Source organism: Malus domestica, chromosome 11 (assembly GCF_042453785.1).
Source record: "Malus domestica chromosome 11, GDT2T_hap1".
Classification (NCBI taxonomy): Eukaryota; Viridiplantae; Streptophyta; class Magnoliopsida; order Rosales; family Rosaceae; genus Malus; species Malus domestica.
The window spans coordinates 16,179,867-16,201,829 of NC_091671.1; the positions used below are offsets into that span (position 1 = coordinate 16,179,867).

General features: G+C 39.7%; 2 protein-coding genes across 2 annotated transcripts; both read left to right on the plus strand.

The window, feature by feature from the left end:
* The first annotated feature begins 6,967 nt into the window (after nucleotides 1–6,967).
* On the plus strand, nucleotides 6,968–8,920 carry LOC103453343 (pentatricopeptide repeat-containing protein At1g08070, chloroplastic-like). Its single transcript, XM_008392885.2, has one exon. It carries the CDS (start codon nucleotides 6,968–6,970, stop codon nucleotides 8,918–8,920), a length of 1,953 nt encoding a protein of 650 aa, XP_008391107.2.
* Nucleotides 8,921–9,798: 878 nt separating this feature from the next.
* Nucleotides 9,799–13,105, plus strand: LOC103453342 (uncharacterized). The gene is made up of 5 exons (XM_008392884.4): nucleotides 9,799–10,145; nucleotides 10,730–10,983; nucleotides 11,424–11,635; nucleotides 11,772–12,039; nucleotides 12,608–13,105. Exons 2-5 carry the CDS (start codon nucleotides 10,732–10,734, stop codon nucleotides 12,899–12,901), a joined length of 1,026 nt encoding a protein of 341 aa, XP_008391106.1. The 5' UTR covers nucleotides 9,799–10,145; nucleotides 10,730–10,731; the 3' UTR covers nucleotides 12,902–13,105.
* Nucleotides 13,106–21,963: the final 8,858 nt, after the last annotated feature.

The following is a 21,963-nucleotide window of genomic DNA, read 5'->3' on the forward strand; positions in this document are numbered from 1 at the left end:
AACAATTAATTCCTCACAAAAAACGAGACGATAAATAACATATTCCATAAATCTGCTTAACATAAAATCAATTAATAACTCGTAAGGCATGCATTTCATTTATGCAATTAAACTAGGAAATTATGCAATTTTTAGAAAGGGTCCATTCACAGATACTCCTTAGCAGTAGAGTTGTGCGGATAAGGATTAAGAATTTCCTCACTAGCAACTTCACCTAAGCACAAAAATGTAATAAATAAATAAATAAAAGGATTTTCTAAAGGGTTTGGGCTTAAACTAAATAAAAATAAAGGATTTGGGTTGAATGGTTAAAGTCTAATGGGTTTTAGGATCCTAAGGTTTTTGGGTTAAAAGGGTTTAGGGTGAAGAAAGGTGGTTTGGGCTTAAACCCAAACCCACACTCACACACATGCATGTATCACAAACAATAACACACATACATACACACGTGCACAGCACACAAATACACACCTGCACATACATACACACTTACACATGCACACACGCAACACACCACACACGGCACTACATACACACACTCATACACACGGCACTGCACACACCCTCACACCACGCACACACATAGACAAACATACACCACACACACACTGCGCAGCTCACTTTCACACACACACAACCCACACACACTCACGGCCCAAAACACACACACACAGAGTCCATGCACATGCACGGCCCACATGCCAAATAATTAATAGGGAATTGGGCTGGTTCAATTAAGGGCTAAGGCCCGTGGTTGTTTAAGAAGGCCTAATGGCCTAGTGGCTTTGGGTGTGCTCGGGTAAGAACACCGGATAGCTGATCGGAATTCGTCCCGATTCCGACCTGCACCTAAAACTAAGTAGAAAATAGGAAGTTAACTCATAAAAATGATGTTGAGAGATAAGGGAAGCAAGATTTTACCACAAATAGATTCGAATGGAGTCGAGATTGGTCAGTTGGTGTACGAGCTTCGATGGATTTTCTTGCCGGATTCTGGGGTTTAGAACACAGAAAAACCACAAGGTTCAAACTTTGATTTTCACATAGAGTCATAAGACCAACATGCAAACCCAGACATTTAAAAGAAAACAGGAAATAACTTCACCTGAAACTTATAGTTGGAGCTTGAAGCTCTCCGTGCTAATGGTGAAATTGCTCACAGTGAGTCGAAGGTGCATGCAGGGACTTAGTTGGGTGCCTAGAGTCGTTAGGGTTTTAGAAATAAATTTGTGAGCTTGATTGTCAATGGAATGGGTGATTTCTCCTCGGAGCTTTAGAGAGGAAGTGAGAGAGGAGAGTTCCCGTGAGAGAGAGAGAGAGATCTGCGAGGGGACACTCAGGAAGAGAAGGAAGAGAAAAGCTCTGAGAACCTGCCACTTGGCAGTTTAGGAGCAATAGGGAATCTAGATCAAGGGTTAGAATTAAAAGAGATAAAGGATTAAATAGATAGATTTAAATATGTTCTAGGGGAAAATAGAAATAACATAAAAATATGGGGGTGGTTGTAATAGCTCTTGCACCTAAGATGACAGGGCTAAGTTATATGTGAGAAATTTCCATATAAACAATTCCAACGAAATCTTTCAGTTTCTTATTTTACTATGTTCAACTCTATGTATTCCTCTATTCGTAATGTACATTGTATTTACAGAAATGACTATAATAGAGTTTCTGTTATTCGTATTAACAACTACTCTAGGATCGTGGTTTACAATTATAGCTTCCATACCTATTTATTTGGGATCATCTCCCAAATAAATGAAGAACAAGAGCATTTTGATCCGGGTCACAATTTGTATCAATTAAACAAATCGTTGGAATTCCCAAAGTGATACATTCTTGAAGAGCCGTATATTCTTCTTGCTGATCAATGATTACTACAATATCAGGTAACCCCGTCATATATTTAATTCCGTCAAGATATGTTTGCTAGTGAAATAATTGTCTCTTCAACACATTCGCATCCTTTTTTTCGGAAGACGTTGAGTCTCCCTGTCATTTGTTCCGTTCTCAAGTCCTAAACTTATGAAGTCTCATTTCTGTAGTATACCATATCCTTAAGCAAAATAAGGTGTATAAACAAAAGTTATATTTATACACCTTATTTTGCTTTTTCGAACTGACCAACTAGACTAGTTACGACATCACATTGATAGCTTCTACTCTTGTCCTAGCTTGTCTGAGAGCTAAATTTACCTCAATTGTTTGTCTTATGGAACATGAGAAGTAGATGTTCATCTGCTTCTGGAATTTGAATTGAAATTGAGATACAGATGTAAGTTCTTCCTTTCTGAACCAGATAAATTCATATATGAAAGAAGTTGATCATAAATTCTTTCAAAATTGACTATTTGTCCCTCTATTAGAAGTGTCCCATAAATTTATGTGATCGAGTAAATAGCTCTACAAAAGAATGGATTGGATCGAATTGGTGCTATATTGGATTTGAATCAAATTTCAGATCAATCTATATTGATTGACTACCTCCATTATGTTGTTGCTAGCAAATACCACTATGTTTTAATCACTAACGAAATACCGCATCTAGAAGCCCATTTACTCTGCATTTAGACAAAAATGGAATTGTGAGGCTGGGAATCATTGATATTAGACTCAGAACTATTCTAAAAAGGTCGAGGCATTTCAAATTGTTTGTTGACACGGACAAAGTCAAGGAAAATCCCTGAAATTATTTCAATATTAGACCTTGTGTGGAGCCAAAAATAATCCCAAAAACTGTGGAGGTGACACATGGATTTTTGGACAAGAAGAATGAGATTACCCTCGAGGCATACCAGAATTCCCACACGCATACAACGGACAATAACGGCTCAATTAAGGAAGAGTCAAAGGTGATCAATATGGTATTTATTTAAATCCCTCTCATCACTCCCTATCAATCCCTTATTAATTTTATTCAAAAGGTAACTCCCAAAACTTCGTATTCAATTTAGGAATAATTGTCATGTTAATTGCAAGATATTATTTCACATAATATCTTGCAATTATTCACCCAATTACACCATATAGGGTCGGCCATTCTCCACCAATAGGGTCGGCCACTGTTCTATAAATACCCATCTTATCCCACTAAAATGCAAAACCATTTGCTCCCCACAAACTCCTAAACACATTCTTTTCATAATTCTAACTTTGGAATCGGAGATTCTTCTGCCAAAGCCCCTTCATTCATCGTGGGTGCGTGAGGCTTTTGGCCTTAATCTTAGGTGTTATTATTTTGCAGGTGCATTTTCTTCAAAGGAAATTAGGCCGAAATTTGCATCCATAAATTGGTCGGCGCGGTTAGGAGCTGCAAGGCAAGATCGGCACGGCTGGGAGCCATAGTGACAAATGAAGGGCGGCCAAGAGTCGTGGAGCAGGTAGGCACGGCTGTAAGCGTATCATTTCAAAGCATCCAACGACGGAGTATAATACGAGGCTTTACTAGCAGCCTGTGCTAGCAAAGACTTAGCGATGAAAAAGCTTGCAATCCATTCAGATTCTCAGCTGACCACCAACCAAGCTTTAGAATAACACACAATGAAACATGTGAGGATGGCGTAATACTTGGAGAATCTCCGAGAGCAGCTCACTGCACTTCCCACTTACACCCTTACGTGGACTCCACAAGAAGTTCAAAGTCTCAAGCAGATCACCAAACAAGACCTCACAGGTTGAGGATTATCTCAGTTGTCTAGCAGTCCAGCTTTCCTCAGTTGCGCTCACGACAATGACTTCCAAGCTCTCTGGTGCAAGAGAGTAAACCAATCCCCCGACACCCATTTGGGTAAGCTCTCCAATACGAGGGGGTAAACTAATTGCTTTCTAGTGCGAGAGGGTACACTAATTCCCCAACACCTATCTGGGTAAGCTGTCCAGTACGAGAGGGTAAACTAATTCCCCAAAACCTATTTGGGTAAGCTCTTCAGTGCAAGAGGGTAAACTAATTGCTCTCCAGTGCGAGAGGGTAAACTAATTCCCTAACACCCATCTGGGTAAGCTATCCAGTGCTCTCCAGTGCAAGAGGGTAAACTAATTGCTCTCCAGTGCGATAAGGTAAACTAATTCCTGACACCCATCTGGGTAAGCTCTCCAGTGTGAGAGAGTAAACCAATTTCTCGACACTTATCTGGGTAAGCTCTCCAGTGCATGAGGGTAAACCAATTCCCCGACACCCATCTGGGTAAGCTCGCCAATGTGAGATGATAAACTAAACTATACAAGCTTCTTCCAAGGCATACGGCTTTCTGGATGTAGATGATGATATCTATACATAGGGATCTTATATATATATATCATTTTATGATTAGCTTTAAGGTACATTTCCAACACCATTCCTATAGTCAATCTATGATAGTAATTTTGTTCCACTTAACACGTTTAGGAGAGCAGAATTTTGACATGCCAGAGCCATGTTGGCCAAACCCCCTAGTAAATTTTGGTTTATTCAATGAACAATTTCCTATGTTTTTTAACTCTTGTTTCAGTTCTAGATGACATTATGGATATTGTCTTCAAATATGAGTTAATTGAATGACATTATGGATATTGTCCTCAAATACGAGTTAATTGAATTATGTTTCTTGTATACATATGACCGAATTCAATTAAACACATGATTAGGTATAAATGTGGGAAAGTTAGTTGTCTAGATGAATGTGTAACTATGTACACTGACTTTATACCTAAATCATCCATCTAGCAACGACTTCAGGTCTATCTAACCTAATTAAGGGCCTTGGCACCACTCCTTATTGTAAATGATACTAAGTTTTCATTAAAGAGGCCTTATATTCTACACGTTCTAGAAGAATGTCATTAAGTTTTAAAGAAATTTGAGAGAACAATGATCATGAATGAAACCACTGAACAAAATGTTGAATATTGCACCACTTCCAAAATATGAAGCCCGAAGCTATGTATTAGAGCCAATGAGCTGCCTCATAATTGAGAAGCGTCACATGTGGCCAACCTGAAACCGGGTGATTCGAGCTGGTTACTTGCTTTAGCACGATAATTTGGGGCACTTAGGTCAAGATATGATGCCTCATACTATACGAAGCATCTCCTTACCTGAAGTAAGGATCTTGTTGCCAACAACACACTTTTCCAAGCCAGCTCATTGGGAAAATTGGATTTATATACTATCCCTAGCAAAGATACTACATGACCCTCTTTTCACAGTTAATTCAAATGACTAGTTGTGAACTATCCAACCAAAATAGGACCAAGTAAATACTTATGGTTTTGGTTGATGTATCACAAACTAGTAAGAAGTTTGTCCGCATATTGTTTCTAACCTCCTGGCTTATTTTTACCTTAAAGACTCATCACCATGTTTATCCCATAGAGTCTGGAAGACTGGACAATACCGAAGTGTTTATATTGAAGATGTTTCATGACGTATTGCATGTTTTTTGGATTTGCAATTGAACAATGAATTCTCCATGTTCACCCCAAAACAACTTCGTGGAGCAATCATAAAGCACAATTACATTGATAGTTCGGATCTTGGTAAACGTACCAAGCAATTTTGATTCCAAGACAACCTTGCTAACCTCTTCATGAAGTCACTACTGAAGTCAACCTTCCAAAAGCTTATTTGAGGAATTGGTATGCGTAATTATCTCATTTGGAAGTTTTATCAAACTTAGGGGGAGTAAGATGTATACTCACTTAAACTAAATGGACTTTTTTTCCTTACAATTAAGAGCATTTTCTCACTGTGTTGTTGCTACTTGATGAGGGTTCAACGTGGCACCCATCCTGGGCTGGTCATATCCTTGTGTGTGTCTACTTGCGTCCTGAAGGTGTTTAGTTTTGACTTGCAACTTCTCATTTTTCTCCTTAGGCTATGGGTTTTTATTCCACTTTGGGTTTTACCATAGCGAATTGATTTTGTAAGTTTTATTACCTATGCATTCTTCCATACGTTTTGAGACTCACATTTGTGCCAACTAGACAAAATGACTTCATCAACGATTTCTACATCATCATATGAAGATGTGATGCATTTACATGAGTTTTTACACACTCAAGGCGGAGTGTTGAAGTCCTAAATTAGTTATGAATGTGATTATGCAAATTCTAGTAGATTATGTGTAGGATTCTACAATATCTTTTAAATTATAATTGTATTTGTTGGGGAGTAAGTTTATCTCCTTTATTAATATAAATAAAGGCACAAGGCATGAGGAATACCATCGTAGAATTCCTCAAGCTGTTGTCCATTTCTCTCTCTCCCTCTCTTTGCCGCACTCTTTCAGTAAAATAGGCCACAACGACTTCATCCTATTTTAAAAAGGATAAAATAATTTGAACCATTTATTATCTTTACATCATCTAAAGATCATATGTGCAAAAAATCATTCAATTTGGATATCTTTTAGTCATTCATATGCATTAAACAAATAGATAGTTCATCATGAAGATGTTACTTGTTATTAAAACCGTTGATTTGTTTGACGGAAGAGGATCCTCTCCTGATCCACTTTGTGGGGATAGGGATCCCCACATCCTAACCGTTCATCGTGCATCATACGGCCAGTTTTCGTCAGATACTATTTGTGTTTAATTTTAAATAAAAAAAAGTCAAATGATTTCTGACCGCATGATACACGATGAATGACTAAGATGTGGATCCCCACAAAATGGATTTGGATGGGATCCAATTCCTTATTTAACACGTATGAATGACTAAACGATATTTAAATTGAATAATTTTGTGCAAGTGTGATTAAAAAGAATGAACGGTTCATACGTTAAATACACGTTAATCATAAGTGGGGACAAGTAAATTTCTCGATCGGAGGAACACGGGCATTACAACTTCAAGCCTCAAAGGGTAAAATGCGGGTTACCCGAAAATAACTACACAGCACCTTTTAGGCGGTAACTACTAATTGTACGGTAGCTTTGATTGAAGAGTAAAGCGGGAAGCGTCAGTCCGTGTCTATTTTTTAGTAGCATGGCAACCAGCGGCAGCCCTCCCTGTATGCTTGTCGCCCAAACCCTTCCAAAGTTCGAGAAATGCAGAGCAATGTCTGAACTCCGGCAACTCCACGCCCACATTATCAAAACAAACCTCGTTACCCACACATTGATCATAAACAAACTCGTATCCTCCTGTTCTCTCTCTGGCGGCCTGGAGCACGCCCTTTCGGTCTTTCGTCGAATTGAAAACCCCAATCCCTTCATGTTTTTCACACTCATAAGGCACATTTCTGAGAGTGCGAATCCGTTGGAAGCTGTAGTTCTCTATGCGCATATGCTCTCTTCTTTGAAAAGTTTGGATGGTGTCGAATTTTCGATCCCTGCTGTACTGAAAGTGTGCGGCAAGTCGTGGGCTTTGGAGGAGGGGACGCAAGTTCATGGCCAAGTGTTGAAAACCCAGTTGCTGTTTGATATGTATGTGGCGAACGCATTGATCAGGATGTACTCGGAGCTGGGAGAGATTGACTTGGCAAAGAGGGTGTTTGATAAAATGCCTCAGAGAGATGTAATTTCTTGGAATTCACTGATTACAGGTTGTTTGAGGCTGCGGGAGATTGATTTGGCTCATGAGCTTTTCAATAAGATGCCCGAAAGGGACTTGGTTTCGTGCAATGCGATGATCGATGGGTATGGGAAGAGCGGGAAGTGTGAGCTTGCAGAGCAGGTTTTTAGGTCTATGAATAAAAAAGATGTGGTTACTTGGACATCAATGGTTTCAGCATATGTATTCAATCACCGTCCGAAGGAAGCATTGGGTTTATTTAGGGAAATATTGAATGTCGGGATTCGACCTGATGCCCCTGCTCTTGTTAGTGTTCTATCAGCCATCGCCGACTTGGGTTTTGTTGACGAAGGCAAATGGGTGCATACTTACATTTCGACAAATAAGATTAAGCTGAGTTCTGGGTTTATTGCTTCGGCTCTTATAGACATGTATGCGAAATGTGGACATATAGAAAATGCCTATCATGTCTTCAAACAGGTATCTCATTATAAAAATGTCGGGGACTGGAACTGTATGATCTCCGGCCTTTCAATGCATGGGCTTGGTCATCAAGCTCTGGAGGTATTCCTTGACATGAAAACAAAAGAAATCAAGCCAGATGAGATCACTTTCTTAGGACTGTTGAATGCTTGTAGTCATGAAGGTCTAGTTGAAGAGGGCAAGTTTTGTTTTAAACTCATGCAGGAGAAGTACAAAATCATCCCTACAATTCAGCACTATGGATGCATTATTGATCTCTTAGGTAGAGGCGGGCAATTGGATGATGCTGTTGAGATTGTACAGAATATGCCCATGGAGGCTGATGTTATTGTTTGGAAAGCTATTCTCAGTGCTTGTGTGCAGAACGGTGATTTTGCAATTGGGGAAAGTGCTGCCTTGAAGGCCATAGAGTTAGCTCCCGAAGACTCAAGTTGTTACATTCTCCTCTCAAATATTTACGCCAAAGTTGGGAGATGGGATGATGTGCGCAAGGTCAGATTAATGATGAAACGAAGAGGAGTGAGAAAGATTCCTGGATCCAGTTCAATCCTTGTGAACGGGAAGGTTCATGAATTTCTTGTGGGAAAGGAAATGGATGTTAAATGTAATGTCGAGGTTCTTTCAAAGATAGAAGAGGTGGTCTCTAGGTTGAAACTGGAAGGATATAAGCCTGACCTGACTCAAGTTCTTCTGGATATTGAAGAGGAAAATAAAGAGAGCTCACTTACCCTTCACAGCGAGAAGATGGCACTTGCATTTGGACTAATAAACACTAGCAACGGAGCTCCTATTCATATAGTGAAAAACTTAAGGGTTTGCTGTGATTGCCATTCGTTTATCAAACTGGTTTCTCGCGTTTACAATTGCCGAGTTGTTGTGAGAGACCAAAACCGTTTCCATTGTTTTGAGAATGGTTCCTGCTCCTGCAATGACTTTTGGTAGTACAATTTTAGTAAGCCCATTTGCAAACTACATGACTGAAGATTCGTATGGTATAGCAACTACTTCACGGGGCAGACACATGCAGGATGCAACGTGATCAAACGGACATGTAATTTTCCTAACATGGTACATTGCCGCAGAGTCGCGGGTTCAGTTCCATTGCCATTGATCCATACATTGAGAATGCCATGCATGGTTGAGAGGACAGCGACTACCGATTTGGACAGATGTGGCAGATAGAGAGGAAGGGGGAGAGCTTCCTCTTATTTATACAGATCCATATCTATGAGGTTTGGGTCCCACAACTAACTAAAACTGCACTACATGATTTCTTGTATTGTAGTTTTAGTTAGCTTATGGGCAACAGTGTTTATGTATTGAAAATATTGTTCCATTGAACCTTTTCATATGTGATAAAAATAAAAGGCACCGAGCAGGCTTCAATACTATACGATTGGTGTCAAGGAAATGATTTCCGTACTCTTTTTTTTTTTTTTTTTTTACCTCCCACACTTCTCTTTTATCTTCTAGCTGGTGGATTAAAAAAACAAAGTTGTGTAGGAGAAAACAGAAATCATTTTCCTCAATTTTATTTGAATGTCTAGATTTTTCTTAGTTGGAATATTTGTCTGCTTTTGTTTTTGACACAATTGTCACCAGCTCTACGACTTATTCACCTGTCAGACTTAATTGTATTCACCTGTCAATATCCCAATGAAAATCAAGAGATGATGAAGGGGAAAGCATTAAAATGGCAAGTCTTTCACGTCTCACCCTGATTTCCTCTGAAAGTAAATAAAACATAATTGAATGGCATTATTGCATGTCATTTTGTGGTTTCCTCTAAAAGTCAATAAAACATAATTGCGTGGCATTATTGCATGCCATTTTGCGGTTCAATTTTTCTTAGTGGGTCTTCTTCGTGACAGTGACATGTGTTGTCTGTACTTACTGGCTGCATTTTAGAGGGAAGAAATAGGTGGAATGAGCAATATTCCAGCAATAAGTCCTCACTCCAGAAACACAGCAATTTTCCCAATATCTTTCTTTTCATTTTTTTGATGTGGGGTTTTGATTTCTTCGAGGATTTTGGGATTTACTTGTTTGTTTCTTTTTTTCTTTCTTTAAAATTCACTTGCTGGGTGGGTTGAGCAAGAAGGTATCAGCTGCTTCAGAAAAGGCTGGAACAGAGCAAGACCAAACCGACTTCTTTTCTATTTTTCAGGTCAGTTTTCTATTTTCTTTCTTTTTTATTATTATTTTTAATTTTTGCTGGTTAGATGGGGTTCTGAGGGGAAAGAGGGTGGGGGAATCCTCGAACCTGAATGAGAAGGGCCACAAGGGTATTTCCACTAGCCCTCCTCTTTTATTTTTGCTAGTTGGGTTGTCATAGTTTGCTAAAATTCTTATTTACCTGCATTTGATTGTTCCAAAAGATATGAACACTTTTGTATTTCAAATAGTTGTTAATCTTTGTGAAGTGAATTTGGGATTGGATTTTTGCATGTTTTTTGAAACGAAATTGATATACTTTCTTGTTCCTTCAGTAGAATTTTATCTGATGCAGTTTATTACCAACATTTCTGCTGCTTCTATTTAGGTTTTGTAAAAGTATATAACTAATAAACTGAGCTGCATTCCATATTTTTTTGGTGTTTAAATTTTAAAAACAAATTACCAAGGTACAATCTATAATTCTTGCAACGTTTTATCATGTCGTACGACACAGCAAAAGCACATATTATGTATATATTTGTTCAATGATTGTGCTACTAACATGGTAGACCCTGTGGTAATATTTTCTCCCAGAAATGATTGGCCCAGTAGCAATAGCTTTGACTGTGGGTCTTCTTGGATGGGCTTATCAGGCACTAAAGCCTCCCCATCCCAAAATATGTGGATCGCCGGACGGTCCTCCTGTCACTTCTCCTAGAGTAAAACTCAGTGATGGGAGGCATTTGGCTTACAGGGAATTGGGAGTTCCAAAAGAAGAGGCGAAACACAAGATCATCGTCATTCATGGCTTTTTAAGTTCCAAAGATATGAGTTTGCCCGTCACTCAAGTATGAACTAACACTTATTTTCAGTCCTGCACTAGTTGTTATAACTTTTACCAATCTGAGATGGATATGCTGCAACATTGAGTTGATATGATGGGTAGATAGGAGCACTCATTTATGTTCCATGGAATATTAGGAAAAGGAAATGATCTCACTGTAATTGGTTACTGTATTGCGAGGAATATAAGTAATTATTGAAACATGCCGATGTTATGTCATATGTTGGGGTATGCAGAGATTTGAATAAAATGAATAACTGGTGATCATCTGCACTAGACATGAATGCTAATGTTGAACTCCTCTCTGGTCTTCTCTACCTCAATTTGGATTTGGAAGATGTGATGGATTTAAATATTTGCATTTATAGTGCATCATTAGTGCACCTCTCTCTCATTCCTTCTTTGATACAAGTGGAATGCCTTCTGTTCGGTTTTGTTTGTCAGGAACTCATAGAGGAGTTAAGGATATATTTCCTGTTCTTTGACAGAGCTGGCTATGGAGAGAGTGATCCATATCCTTCACGTTCTGTGAAGAGCGAAGCTTTTGATATTCAAGAGCTAGCTGACAAGTTGCTGATTGGGTCTAAATTTTATGTAATCGGAATCTCAATGGGAGCTTACCCTGTTTGGAGTTGCTTGAAATACATACCACACAGGCATGATACCTAGTTTAACTACCAGACTACGAGTTTTGCCTATGTTTTATTTTCAACAAAATTTAATGTCAGTCTCTCTTTTATGTTAGGAAAGCTTGTATCTAATATCACTGATACTGTGATACATTATTTGCAGATTGTCTGGAGCTTCCCTGGTAGTTCCCTTTGTGAACTACTGGTGGCCTCGTTTTCCTGCTGATCTATCAAGAGAGTCCCTTGGTACGCTGCAGCTATCAGACCAATGGACATTCCGAGTTGCACATTACACTCCTTGGTTATTCCATTGGTGGATGACCCAGAAATGGTTCCCTTCACTAAGTATCTTGGCTGGGAATAACGCAATTTTCTGCCCGAAAGATGTAGAGATGTTGCAGAAACTCTCAGAAACACCAAGTCTTGGTCAGGTACTCAAATTTTCTCATTGTCTGCCCACAGTACTAGATCGACCAATTTTCTTTTTCCCTCTTGCAATTACAATTCGAGGTTCAAATCTTTCAATGCTAAATTTTGTTGGTTTAGGATTGTTTAAGCTCTTTTATATTCAAACACATCATTTCTCTGATTTGAATTCATAGCTTAGGGGTTACGTTATCAGGGCAATTACTGAAAACAAAATTTTACCTTAAACTTGAAAGTGGAAGGATGGCGTGCATTCAGTATTTGGTTTTAGTAGTGTCGAACGCTAGCCAAAATTATTAATCTTCTGCTACAGCAATTATCTAGGCTGACTTAATTTTGCAAACACTTTTTGTAGTCAATTTTATCGTCTTATTGAAACTATAATTCAGAGGAGAAGACACTTAATATCCACACTTACCTATAACCAGCATATGTGATGCAATCTCAAATCTTTTAGTGTCATTGATGTCTTGAGATTATTCCTTTGCTAGCGAAACAAGAGAGTTGAGAGACATGGGATGTTCTTAATTGCTTGGTAACCGTCAGTGTCTTTTGTTTACGTTACAAACTCAGGAAAAGATTACGCAGCAAGGAGAGCACGAATCACTGTTCCGAGACATACTGGCTGGTTATGGAAAATGGGAATTCGACCCCTTGGATCTCAGCAATCCCTTCCCTGACAACGAGGGATCAGTTCACATTTGGCAAGGCTATGAGGACAGGATCATTCCTTACAAACTAAACCGTCATATTGCAGAGAAGCTTCCCTGGATTCATTACCATGAAGTTCCTGATTTTGGGCATTTTCTGATGTTCGACAAGAACCAATGTGAAGCCGTTTTGAAGGCACTTTTGCTTGGATTATGAACTCCCTAAGTAGCAAGTCTTTCATGAATGCTGCAATGTGTATTACATATAAAGATCTTCTGTATTTTATTGCAATGTAAAACTTAATCATCAGCTTACTTCTCTGGCACAAATAATTCATAAGTTGTTCGGCATGATTGTACATATCTGCTGTATCGAAAGTCCTCTTCGGAGCGGAAATGTACCGTAATCTGATTCACGTCATTTCTTTGGCACTGTAACATTTTTGCTGCAGGCTTGTAAGTTGCTCTGTATGTATCCAGATCAAGTACCATGAAGTTGAAGATGGTCCCAAGAGACATTCTTTGGAGGATTTTAGAGAAGAAAGGAGTACGAGTAGCATATATCCAAGCTATAAAGGATATGTATGAAGGAGCAAAGACTGCCGTAAGAACTCATGAAGGACAAACCGAAAGCTTTCCCATAACTGTAGGATTACATCAAGGCTCATCCTTAAGTCCTTACCTTTTTGCGTTGGTAATGGATGAGTTAACAGGACATATTCAAGATGATATTCCTTGGTGTATGCTTTTCGCAGACGATATAGTGTTGATAGATGAAACTCAGGAAGGGGTAAATGCAAAGCTTAACCTTTGGAGAGAAGTGTTGGAATCTAAAGGTCTTCGCCTAAGCCGATCAAAGACAGAATATATGGAGTGCAAGTTCAGTGCAAATGGAGGCCAAAACGAGTTAGGGGTGAGGATCGGAGATCAAGAAATACCAAAGAGCGACCGTTTTCGTTACCTAGGATCTATCTTGCAAAAGAACGGAGAATTAGATGGAGATCTCAACCATAGAATACAAGCTGGATGGATGAAGTGGAAGAGTGCATCCGGCGTGTTGTGTGACCGTCGTATGCCACTGAAGCTCAAGGGAAAATTTTATAGGACGGCAATAAGGCCGGCGATGCTGTATGGCACAGAATGTTGGGCGGTGAAACATCAACACGTACACAAAATGGGTGTAGCGGAGATGAGGATGCTTCGTTGGATGTGTGGGCACACGAGAAAGGATAAGATTAGGAATGAGGATATCCGGGGTAAAGTAGGAGTAGCCAAAATTGAAGGAAAGATGAGAGAAAATCGGTTACGGTGGTTTGGACATGTGCAAAGAAGGCCTACTGACGCTCCGATTAGAAGATGCGACTATAGGACAGAGGTTCAGGGCCGAAGGGGTAGAGGAAGACCTAGGAAAACTTTGGAAGAGACTCTAAGAAAAGACTTAGAGTACTTGGATCTAACGAAGGACATGACACAGGATCGAGCACAATGGCGTTCTAAGATTCATATAGCCGATCCCACTCAGTGACTTGGATTTTCCAAGTCTCCAACTAAGAAGTTTTCCTCACTCGGGAAATTAAGGGAACACTACCCCAACCTACATGCTCCACTCAGAAAGCTTCAACATACAAGCTTCAACAAAAGAAAATTCAAAGAACTTAGCGAAGAAGGCTTTGGTGTATTTAACACAATACGTTGAAATGAAGGAAAGCTTATTTATTGATATCCCCGATAAGCTACAAATATGTACATATACATGAGTCAAAATAAACACACAAGAGGGAGCCTTCACAAAGGTTGCTTAGGAGAAGTCTCAGCAGTCGGTAGAGGCCCAGAAAGAGAAGGCACCGGAGGGGGATCATTTGGAGCCTCAGTACTGGACAGAACCCTAGAAGGAGGAGACATCAGAGGTTGATCATTTGGAGCTTCATTACGCGGTACAGCCCCAGAAGACGAAGGCAATAAATGCCTTTGGAACAAACCCACAAATCTCTGATGATCAAGTAAAACCTGACCATCAGTTTCCTTCATCTGGTCAAGCTTCCTCTTCATGTTTGTAGCATAGTCATGTGCGAGCCGGTGCAACTGTTTATTCTCATGCTTGAGCCCTCTAATCTCCTGTTTGAGACTCATCACTTCAGCCGCCAATGATTCAACTTGGCGGGTTCGAGCAAATAGGCGTTGGGCCATATTAGACACAGAACCTGCACACTGAACACTGAGAGCCAACGAATCCTTAACAGCTAACTCATCAGACCGTTTGGAAAGTAGTCTGTTATCTTTGGGAGTGAGAAGGTTCCTGGCCACCACCGCAGCGGTCATATCATTCTTCATCACGGAATCCCCAACGGTAAGAGGACCAGTAGGGGAGACGAAGGATGGGCGCCATATGTTGTCTGGAGAAGGCGGGGCTGCCTCTTCAACAAGGTTCAAGTCAAAACGACGGTCGGAGGGGCCAGACATTTTCAAAGGTGTTGAAGAGAGAAGAGGTCGGACAAATCAAGATCTTAGAAGTGCAAGAATGAAGCTTCTACTGGTGGAGATTCAAGTGTGCTTTGGAACTTAATGCCAGCCCCTATAAAAATCTGCACTCGACGGAGCTTCAGAAATCGAAGAGGCGCCTGCTCAGAAATCGAAGAGGCGTTTGCTTTCTCAAAAGCTGAGCTGCTTAGAGATCACGAGGGTTGATCTCAGAAATCGAAGAGGCGTTTGCTTTCTCAAAAGTTGGGCTGCTCAAAGACCACGAAGGCCGATCTCAGAAATCGAAGAGGCGCTCGCTTTCTCAAAAGCTGGGCTCCCCAGAGATCACGAGGGCCGATCTCAAAAATCGAAGAGGCACCTACTTTTCCAGCCTTGTCAGCACCTGTCACACGCACACTCAGCTTTGCGGAAATTATGGGCATTCTGTCGAAGACTTCTGGGGAAGTAGAAAACACATGAATCTTACTGTTCAATCACCCACTTCCCACACGCAACAATAGCTCATGGGTACCACAGATAACTTTGCCAAAGTTCTCTGCCAAAGTTGAGCACGTTAAGCTTGCAGCTCCCACTACATCGCTCTGACCAAGAAGGGTAAAAGAATAGCAAAGAAACAGCACTAACAAAGTTTAGACCCATAAATTTTGAAGGTCTAGTTACCATATTATTACCCACAAGGGTAAAGGAACAGTACCACTGCTGGATAATTGGAAAGTCCCTGTGTGTCAACCTCTGTGCTTCGTGGCAAGGTAGACTAGCAAACATGCCCAACCTTTACTCACATTCGAGAAAACACTCCCAACAAGATTGCTTGCTCCAAAATCGAAGAGGCACCGCCTTCCGAATCTCGAGAGCCAGACTCCCAACATGATTACTTTCTCAAAAATCGAAGAGACACTGCTCCCCGAATCTTCGAGAGCCAGACCCCCAGCATGATTGCTTTCTCAAAAATCGATGAGGCATCGTTCTCCGAATCAATCGAAGAGGCGCTCGCTTTCTCAAAAGCTGGGCTGCTCAGAGACCACGAGGGCCGATCTCAGAAATCGAAGAGGCACCTACTTTTCTAGCCTTGTCAGCACCTGTCACACGCACACTCAGCTTTGCAGAAATTATGGGCATTCTGTCGAAGATTTCTGGTGAAGTAGAAAGCACATGAATCTTACTGTTCAATTACCCACTTCCCACACGCAACAATAGCTCATGGGTACCACAGATAACTTTGCCAAAGTTCTCTGCCAAAGTTGAGCACGTGAAGCTTGCAGCTCCCACTAAATCGCTCTGACCAAGAAAGGTAAAAGAATAGCAAAGAAACAGCACTAACAAAGTTTAGACACATAAATTTTGAAGGTCTAGCTACCATATTATTACCCACAAGGGTAAAGGAACAGTACCACTGCTGGATAATTGGAAAGTCTCTGTGTGTCAACCTCTCTGCTTCGTGGCAAGGTAGACTAGCAAACATGCCCAACCTTTACTCACATTCGAGAAAACACTCCCAACAAGATTGCTTGCTCCAAAATCGAAGAGGCACCGTCCTCCGAATCTCGAGAGCCAGACTCCCAACATGACTACTTTCTCAAAATCGAAGAGAGGGTAAAGGAACAGTACCATTGCTGGATAATTGGAAAGTCCCTGTGTGTCAACCTTTGTGCTTCGTGGCAAGGTAGACTAGCAAACATGCCCAACCTTTACTCACATTCGAGACAACACTCCCAACAAGATTGCTTGCTCCAAAATCGAAGAGGCACCGCCATCCGAATCTCGAGAGCCAGACTCCCAACATGATTACTTCCTCAAAAATCGAAGAGACACTGCTCTCCGAATCTCGAGAGCCAGACCCCCAGCATGATTGCTTTCTCAAAAATCGAAGAGGCATCGTTCTCCGAATCTCGAGAGCCAGATACCACAGACCACTTTTTCAAAGTGCTCTGACAGAGTTAAAACATGTGAAACTGACAGCTCCCACTACCGTGCTATGACCAAGCAAGGTAAAGGAATAGCATTACTACTTGTTGTTAGGGAGACTCCTATATATGTCGACCTCCATCCCCAACGGACAGGCAGACCTGCAAAAATGCTCAACCCTTCATCATATCTGAGAGGGCACTCCCAACGAAGCCTTTCGAAATATTCAGTTTTCTTTCCCCCCGATAATACCTCTGCAAACAAGCTATACTAGAGCAAGAATATCTCATATCATCAGGGTTAAAAGCAAGAGTATCCCATATCATGCTTTTTCCCTGTCTTTTCCTTTGGCCTTGTTTTTACCTGCAAGACAAGGAGAAAGAGAGCAATCAGTCAGCACTTGGAATCAAGCTTCCAGCCAGGAACTGACTGCCTGGAACCCCTTACCTGATTACTTACCTGGCATTGCTCTCGAGTACTCATCTTCAACATCTTATGTTTCCAGGGAAGATTCCGCATCTGCTTGAGGAACAGATAGGGCAAGTGCGAAGGATACAAGGAAGCATGTGGAGACAAGCGTAACAGCACACATGCCGATACATCCATTACTCTGTCAAAAGCAAAAGTATCCCATATCAGCAGGGTGGAACGTACTCTAGATTTGATGGACTTGTTTTGACCCTCAAATTCTTCAGTCGGCCTTATACTCTGGAGGAAACCAGAAAACCCTCCAGCTCAGTTCAAGAATAAGCCTGTGGAAAGTTACTTCTTCAAAAGCAAAAGTATCTCATATCATCTCTTCTCATTTTTCTTCTCTTTATCCTTCATGCTGTTGCAAGATGGGGAGAAGGTGAACAATCAGTCGGAGCTCTGATTGCTTACCTTGTCTGTCACCTCTTTCAGCAGACCCCCTAGCTCGGCGACTTGGGGGACTCCTACTACATGGTTTGTATCGCGCTTGACCAAGCCTGAAACTACAAGTAAGCTTCAAGTGAAATTGATACATTACCTTGTGCATCTCCACCAGTTAAAGATACCACCCCTGGATGGAGGAAAAGTACTTCCAGAGAAGATGCCACATCTACCTATGAGACTATTAAGGCAAGTCAAGACGACACCACACTCCGATACTTAGAAGTTTCGTGATTACGAGATCATTCTCCCACAATATTTCCTAATGTCATTTGTACTAAATCATTCACTTGTACTCACTAAAGGAGAGCTTGAACCTATGTACTTGTGTAAACCCTTCACAATTAATGAGAACTCTTCTATTCCGTGGACGTAGCCAATCTGGGTGAACCACGTACATCTTGTGTTTGCTTTCCTATCTCTATCCATTTATATACTTATCCACACTAATGACCGGAGCAATCTAGCGAAGATCACAAAAAGCGACCGTTTTCGCTACCTAGGATCTATCTTGCAAGAGAACGGAGAATTAGATGGAGATCTCAACCATAGAATACGAGCTGGATGGATGAAGTGTAAGAGCGCATCCGGCGTGTTGTGTGACCGTCGTAGGCCACTGAAGCTCAATGGAAAATTTTATAGGACGGCAATAAGGCCAGCGATGTTGTATGGCACAGAATGTTGGGCGGTGAAGCATCAACACGTACACAAAATGGGTGTAGCGGAGATGAGGATGCTTCGTGGGATGTGTGGGCACACGAGAAAGGATAAGATTGGGAATGAGGATATCCGAGGTAAAGTAGGAGTAGCCGAAATTGTAGGAAAGATGAGAGAAAATCGGCTCCGGTGATTTGGACATGTGCAAAGAAGGCCGACTGACGCTCCGGTTCGAAGATGTGACTACGGGACAGAGGTTCAGGGCCGAAGGGGTAGAGGAAGACCTAGGAAAATTTTGGAAGAGACTCTAAGAAAAGACTTAGAGTACTTGGATCTAACGGAGGACATGACACAAAACCGAGCGCAATGGCGTTCTAGGATTCATATAGCCGACCCCACTTAGTGGGAAAAGGCTTTGTTGTTGTTGTTGTTGTTGTTTGCTCGGAGAAGAACCTTCTATCAGATAGTCCTAGCTCAACAGCAACTTTGATTATTGCTAGGATTTTGCTAAGGCCAGTCATTCAGACACGCACGCGCGATTTTCTAACAATTGATTAAATCTACGTAACATAATTATCTACAACCCGAATTTGCTCACGCGCTTGTGGGCGCTTAGCTCTCTTTTATATGTGAACATGCCTCTAAGAGAAGTTTCACCTGTCTTAGGAGGGCAAGGGTGCGGTTACTATTCATTCTCAATAGTACGTGCTTTGTGCAACTCCACCTATTGGGTAAGAGCAAGGGCGATTATTGTTTACAAATATTTTTTATTTTATTTTATGGGTTGATTTGTTGGCTTTATTTTTCACGTGTCATGTTCGCTTTGTAGGTGTGTCTATGTTTTTTGGTGTGTTATTTTTAAGCATGTTGACCGTATATTTAAGTTTGTTTAAATGTGAACTTTGTAAGTTTGTTTTTTGAAAATAAAAAATATTGTCTAATTCCAATAGTTTATTTCAAATACAAGGCAAAAGCAAAGTATTACAACAAGCTTAATTAATTAAAAATAAAATGTCTTCAATCTCCTCGACCAATTGTGCATGAATCTTCTTCCACATTTGTTGCTATCTCATCTCATTTTACATCGTCGAGTTATGAGTAACATGCACCCAAACCTCAAACAAAGCAACTTCTTTCCCAATCGACCAAATTGTCTTCTCACTCTTTTTTTTTTTTTTTTTGTAAAAAAGAGATTTGGAAAGTAGAAAACAAATATAGAAGATTTAGTAAAAATAAATATTGAGCTGTGTATTTATAGAATAATAAAAACATTCCTAGTTTTTTCCTTTTTTTATTATTATAGAAAAATATTTAAAAAAAATAGAAAAATAATAATAAAAAAAGGAAAAAACTAGGAATGTTTTTATTATTCTATAAATACACATAAACAACAAGAAAATAACAAGTTTCGAGTCAACACGATAACTAATCGGATCGTTATCAAGTCACACGATAAGAACTCGTTAATAACAGGTCCTTAACAGGTTTACACGAGGATGACATGCGGGTTCCCGTTTCAACATGTTAAGAAAAATGTTATTTTGATGATTTTAATTTTTTAAACTACTAAAAAAACTTACTATAAAAGACAATAGCCATAGTGTATACACATATTGTATATTAAATATGTATTATTGTATTATTATTTTATATACATTTATTTATTTATAGTATATTATAGGCAAAGTGTGAGATTAAAAAAATATAAAAACATTAAAAATAAAAATATCAATAATTTAAAAATACCAAACACATTTAAAAAAGTATAATAATTGATATACAAGTGCAAAAATTGTGAAAAAAATAGGCAAACGCTCGTGATTGCATCCTCTACGCTTTAAGGATGGGTACATCGCCATTTAGAACCACACAAACCCTCATGAATAGCATTTGTAAGGGAGTTCAAAATAAATAAAATTCATAATCATTAATGTACAAGTCTGAAAAATGTGAAAGCATATATAAACGCTTGTGATTGCATCCTCAACCTTGAAACACAACTCTCTTCATTTTGCATATCCTTGAACATTTGGTATTTTGTAACAATGTACTAATGTTTTTTCATTAGCCTCTTATTTTGGGATATGTAATACTTGAAAAACAAATGTTTTTTTTTTAATGTTTTGAAGTAATGTTTATATGATAATGTGGTATGCATATACTAATTGAGTATTATGTTTTATATTTTTTGGGTCAAATTATGTTTTTCATTTTCATTATTTATTGATTTAAAATATATTTATATTCACGGGTAACAGGTCAAGTCATATTACCTAATAATATTAACGGGTCGATTTCGGGTTAGGTCATATTACCCATTTACTTTAACGAGTGTTTCACAACACAACTCATTATGATATCGAGTATGACACGAATGTCAGGTCTACGTTGCCCTTTGGCAACAGGTGGACTTGCTCTAAAGATTACCTAGTCTAGTATTTATATATTTTTGTGTTATATCTGCTTATTTAACTTTTGAACCCAATCAAAGCATGCAACTATGAAATTAAATTTGTTCTCTCTCTCTCTCTCTCTCTCTCTCTCTCTCTCTCTCTCTCTCTCTCTCTCTCTCTCTCTCTCTCTCCACTACGACAAAAACATAAAACTCTTTTAAGTTTTTTTCTCTCCAACCGCTTGCTCCTTGCCACGACTTTGGATCAGCGACATGCCTCATTCCTATTTTTTTATGCTTTTTCTTCTCCCTTCCTTCACTACCCCGCAGCTCCCTTTCTCCATCTCTTCACCCTTGCTTTGTGAGCAACCTCCATGTTTTGATGGAGTTCCTCTCCCAAACCCATCTCTACACCCTATTTTCGAGATAGATCTATGAGCTGCGGTTCGATTTGTGGTTGTGGTGGGTAGGGGTGCAACTCGAGCAGATTGGGTGGTTAGGAGGGTCAACTCAACCCTAACCCAACATTCACATTTCAGGCTCGGGTTCAAGTTGAATTTCATTCAGGTTTATTTGGATTTGAATTTAATTGGGTTCAAGTTTACTTGGGTTGGGTTTGAGTTGCCCAACTTTTCTTTAGTTTAATCATTCAACAACTTATTTTGCAATAATTTTTTAAACATTAAGCCAAATAATATCAAAACTAGTTAACCTCAGTATTATAAATCAATCAAAACTTCAATTCAGTTCTACAAATTGATATCCGCTTAAAAGTGAAACCAAATACGCAAGTTAAAATAGAAGATACCAGAGCTTGTACAAAAAGGGGAACAAAAAGCTCAACACTTCATATCCAAATATAAACAAATGCTGAACTCAAGTCTTGTTGTCCAAATTCAATTTGCATCTCTATTCAATAAGAAAAATAGTTAGTT

Coding starts and splice junctions, on each gene's coding strand:
- LOC103453342 (XM_008392884.4), top strand. CDS start 10,732: ATGATTGGCCCAGTAGCAATAGCTTTGACTGTGGGTCTTCTTGGATGG. Junction 10,984..11,423: donor TGAGTTTGCCCGTCACTCAA/GTATGAACTAAC, acceptor TTTGTTTGTCAG/GAACTCATAGAGGAGTTAAG. Junction 11,636..11,771: donor TTGAAATACATACCACACAG/GCATGATACCTA, acceptor CATTATTTGCAG/ATTGTCTGGAGCTTCCCTGG.
- LOC103453343 (XM_008392885.2), top strand. CDS start 6,968: ATGGCAACCAGCGGCAGCCCTCCCTGTATGCTTGTCGCCCAAACCCTT.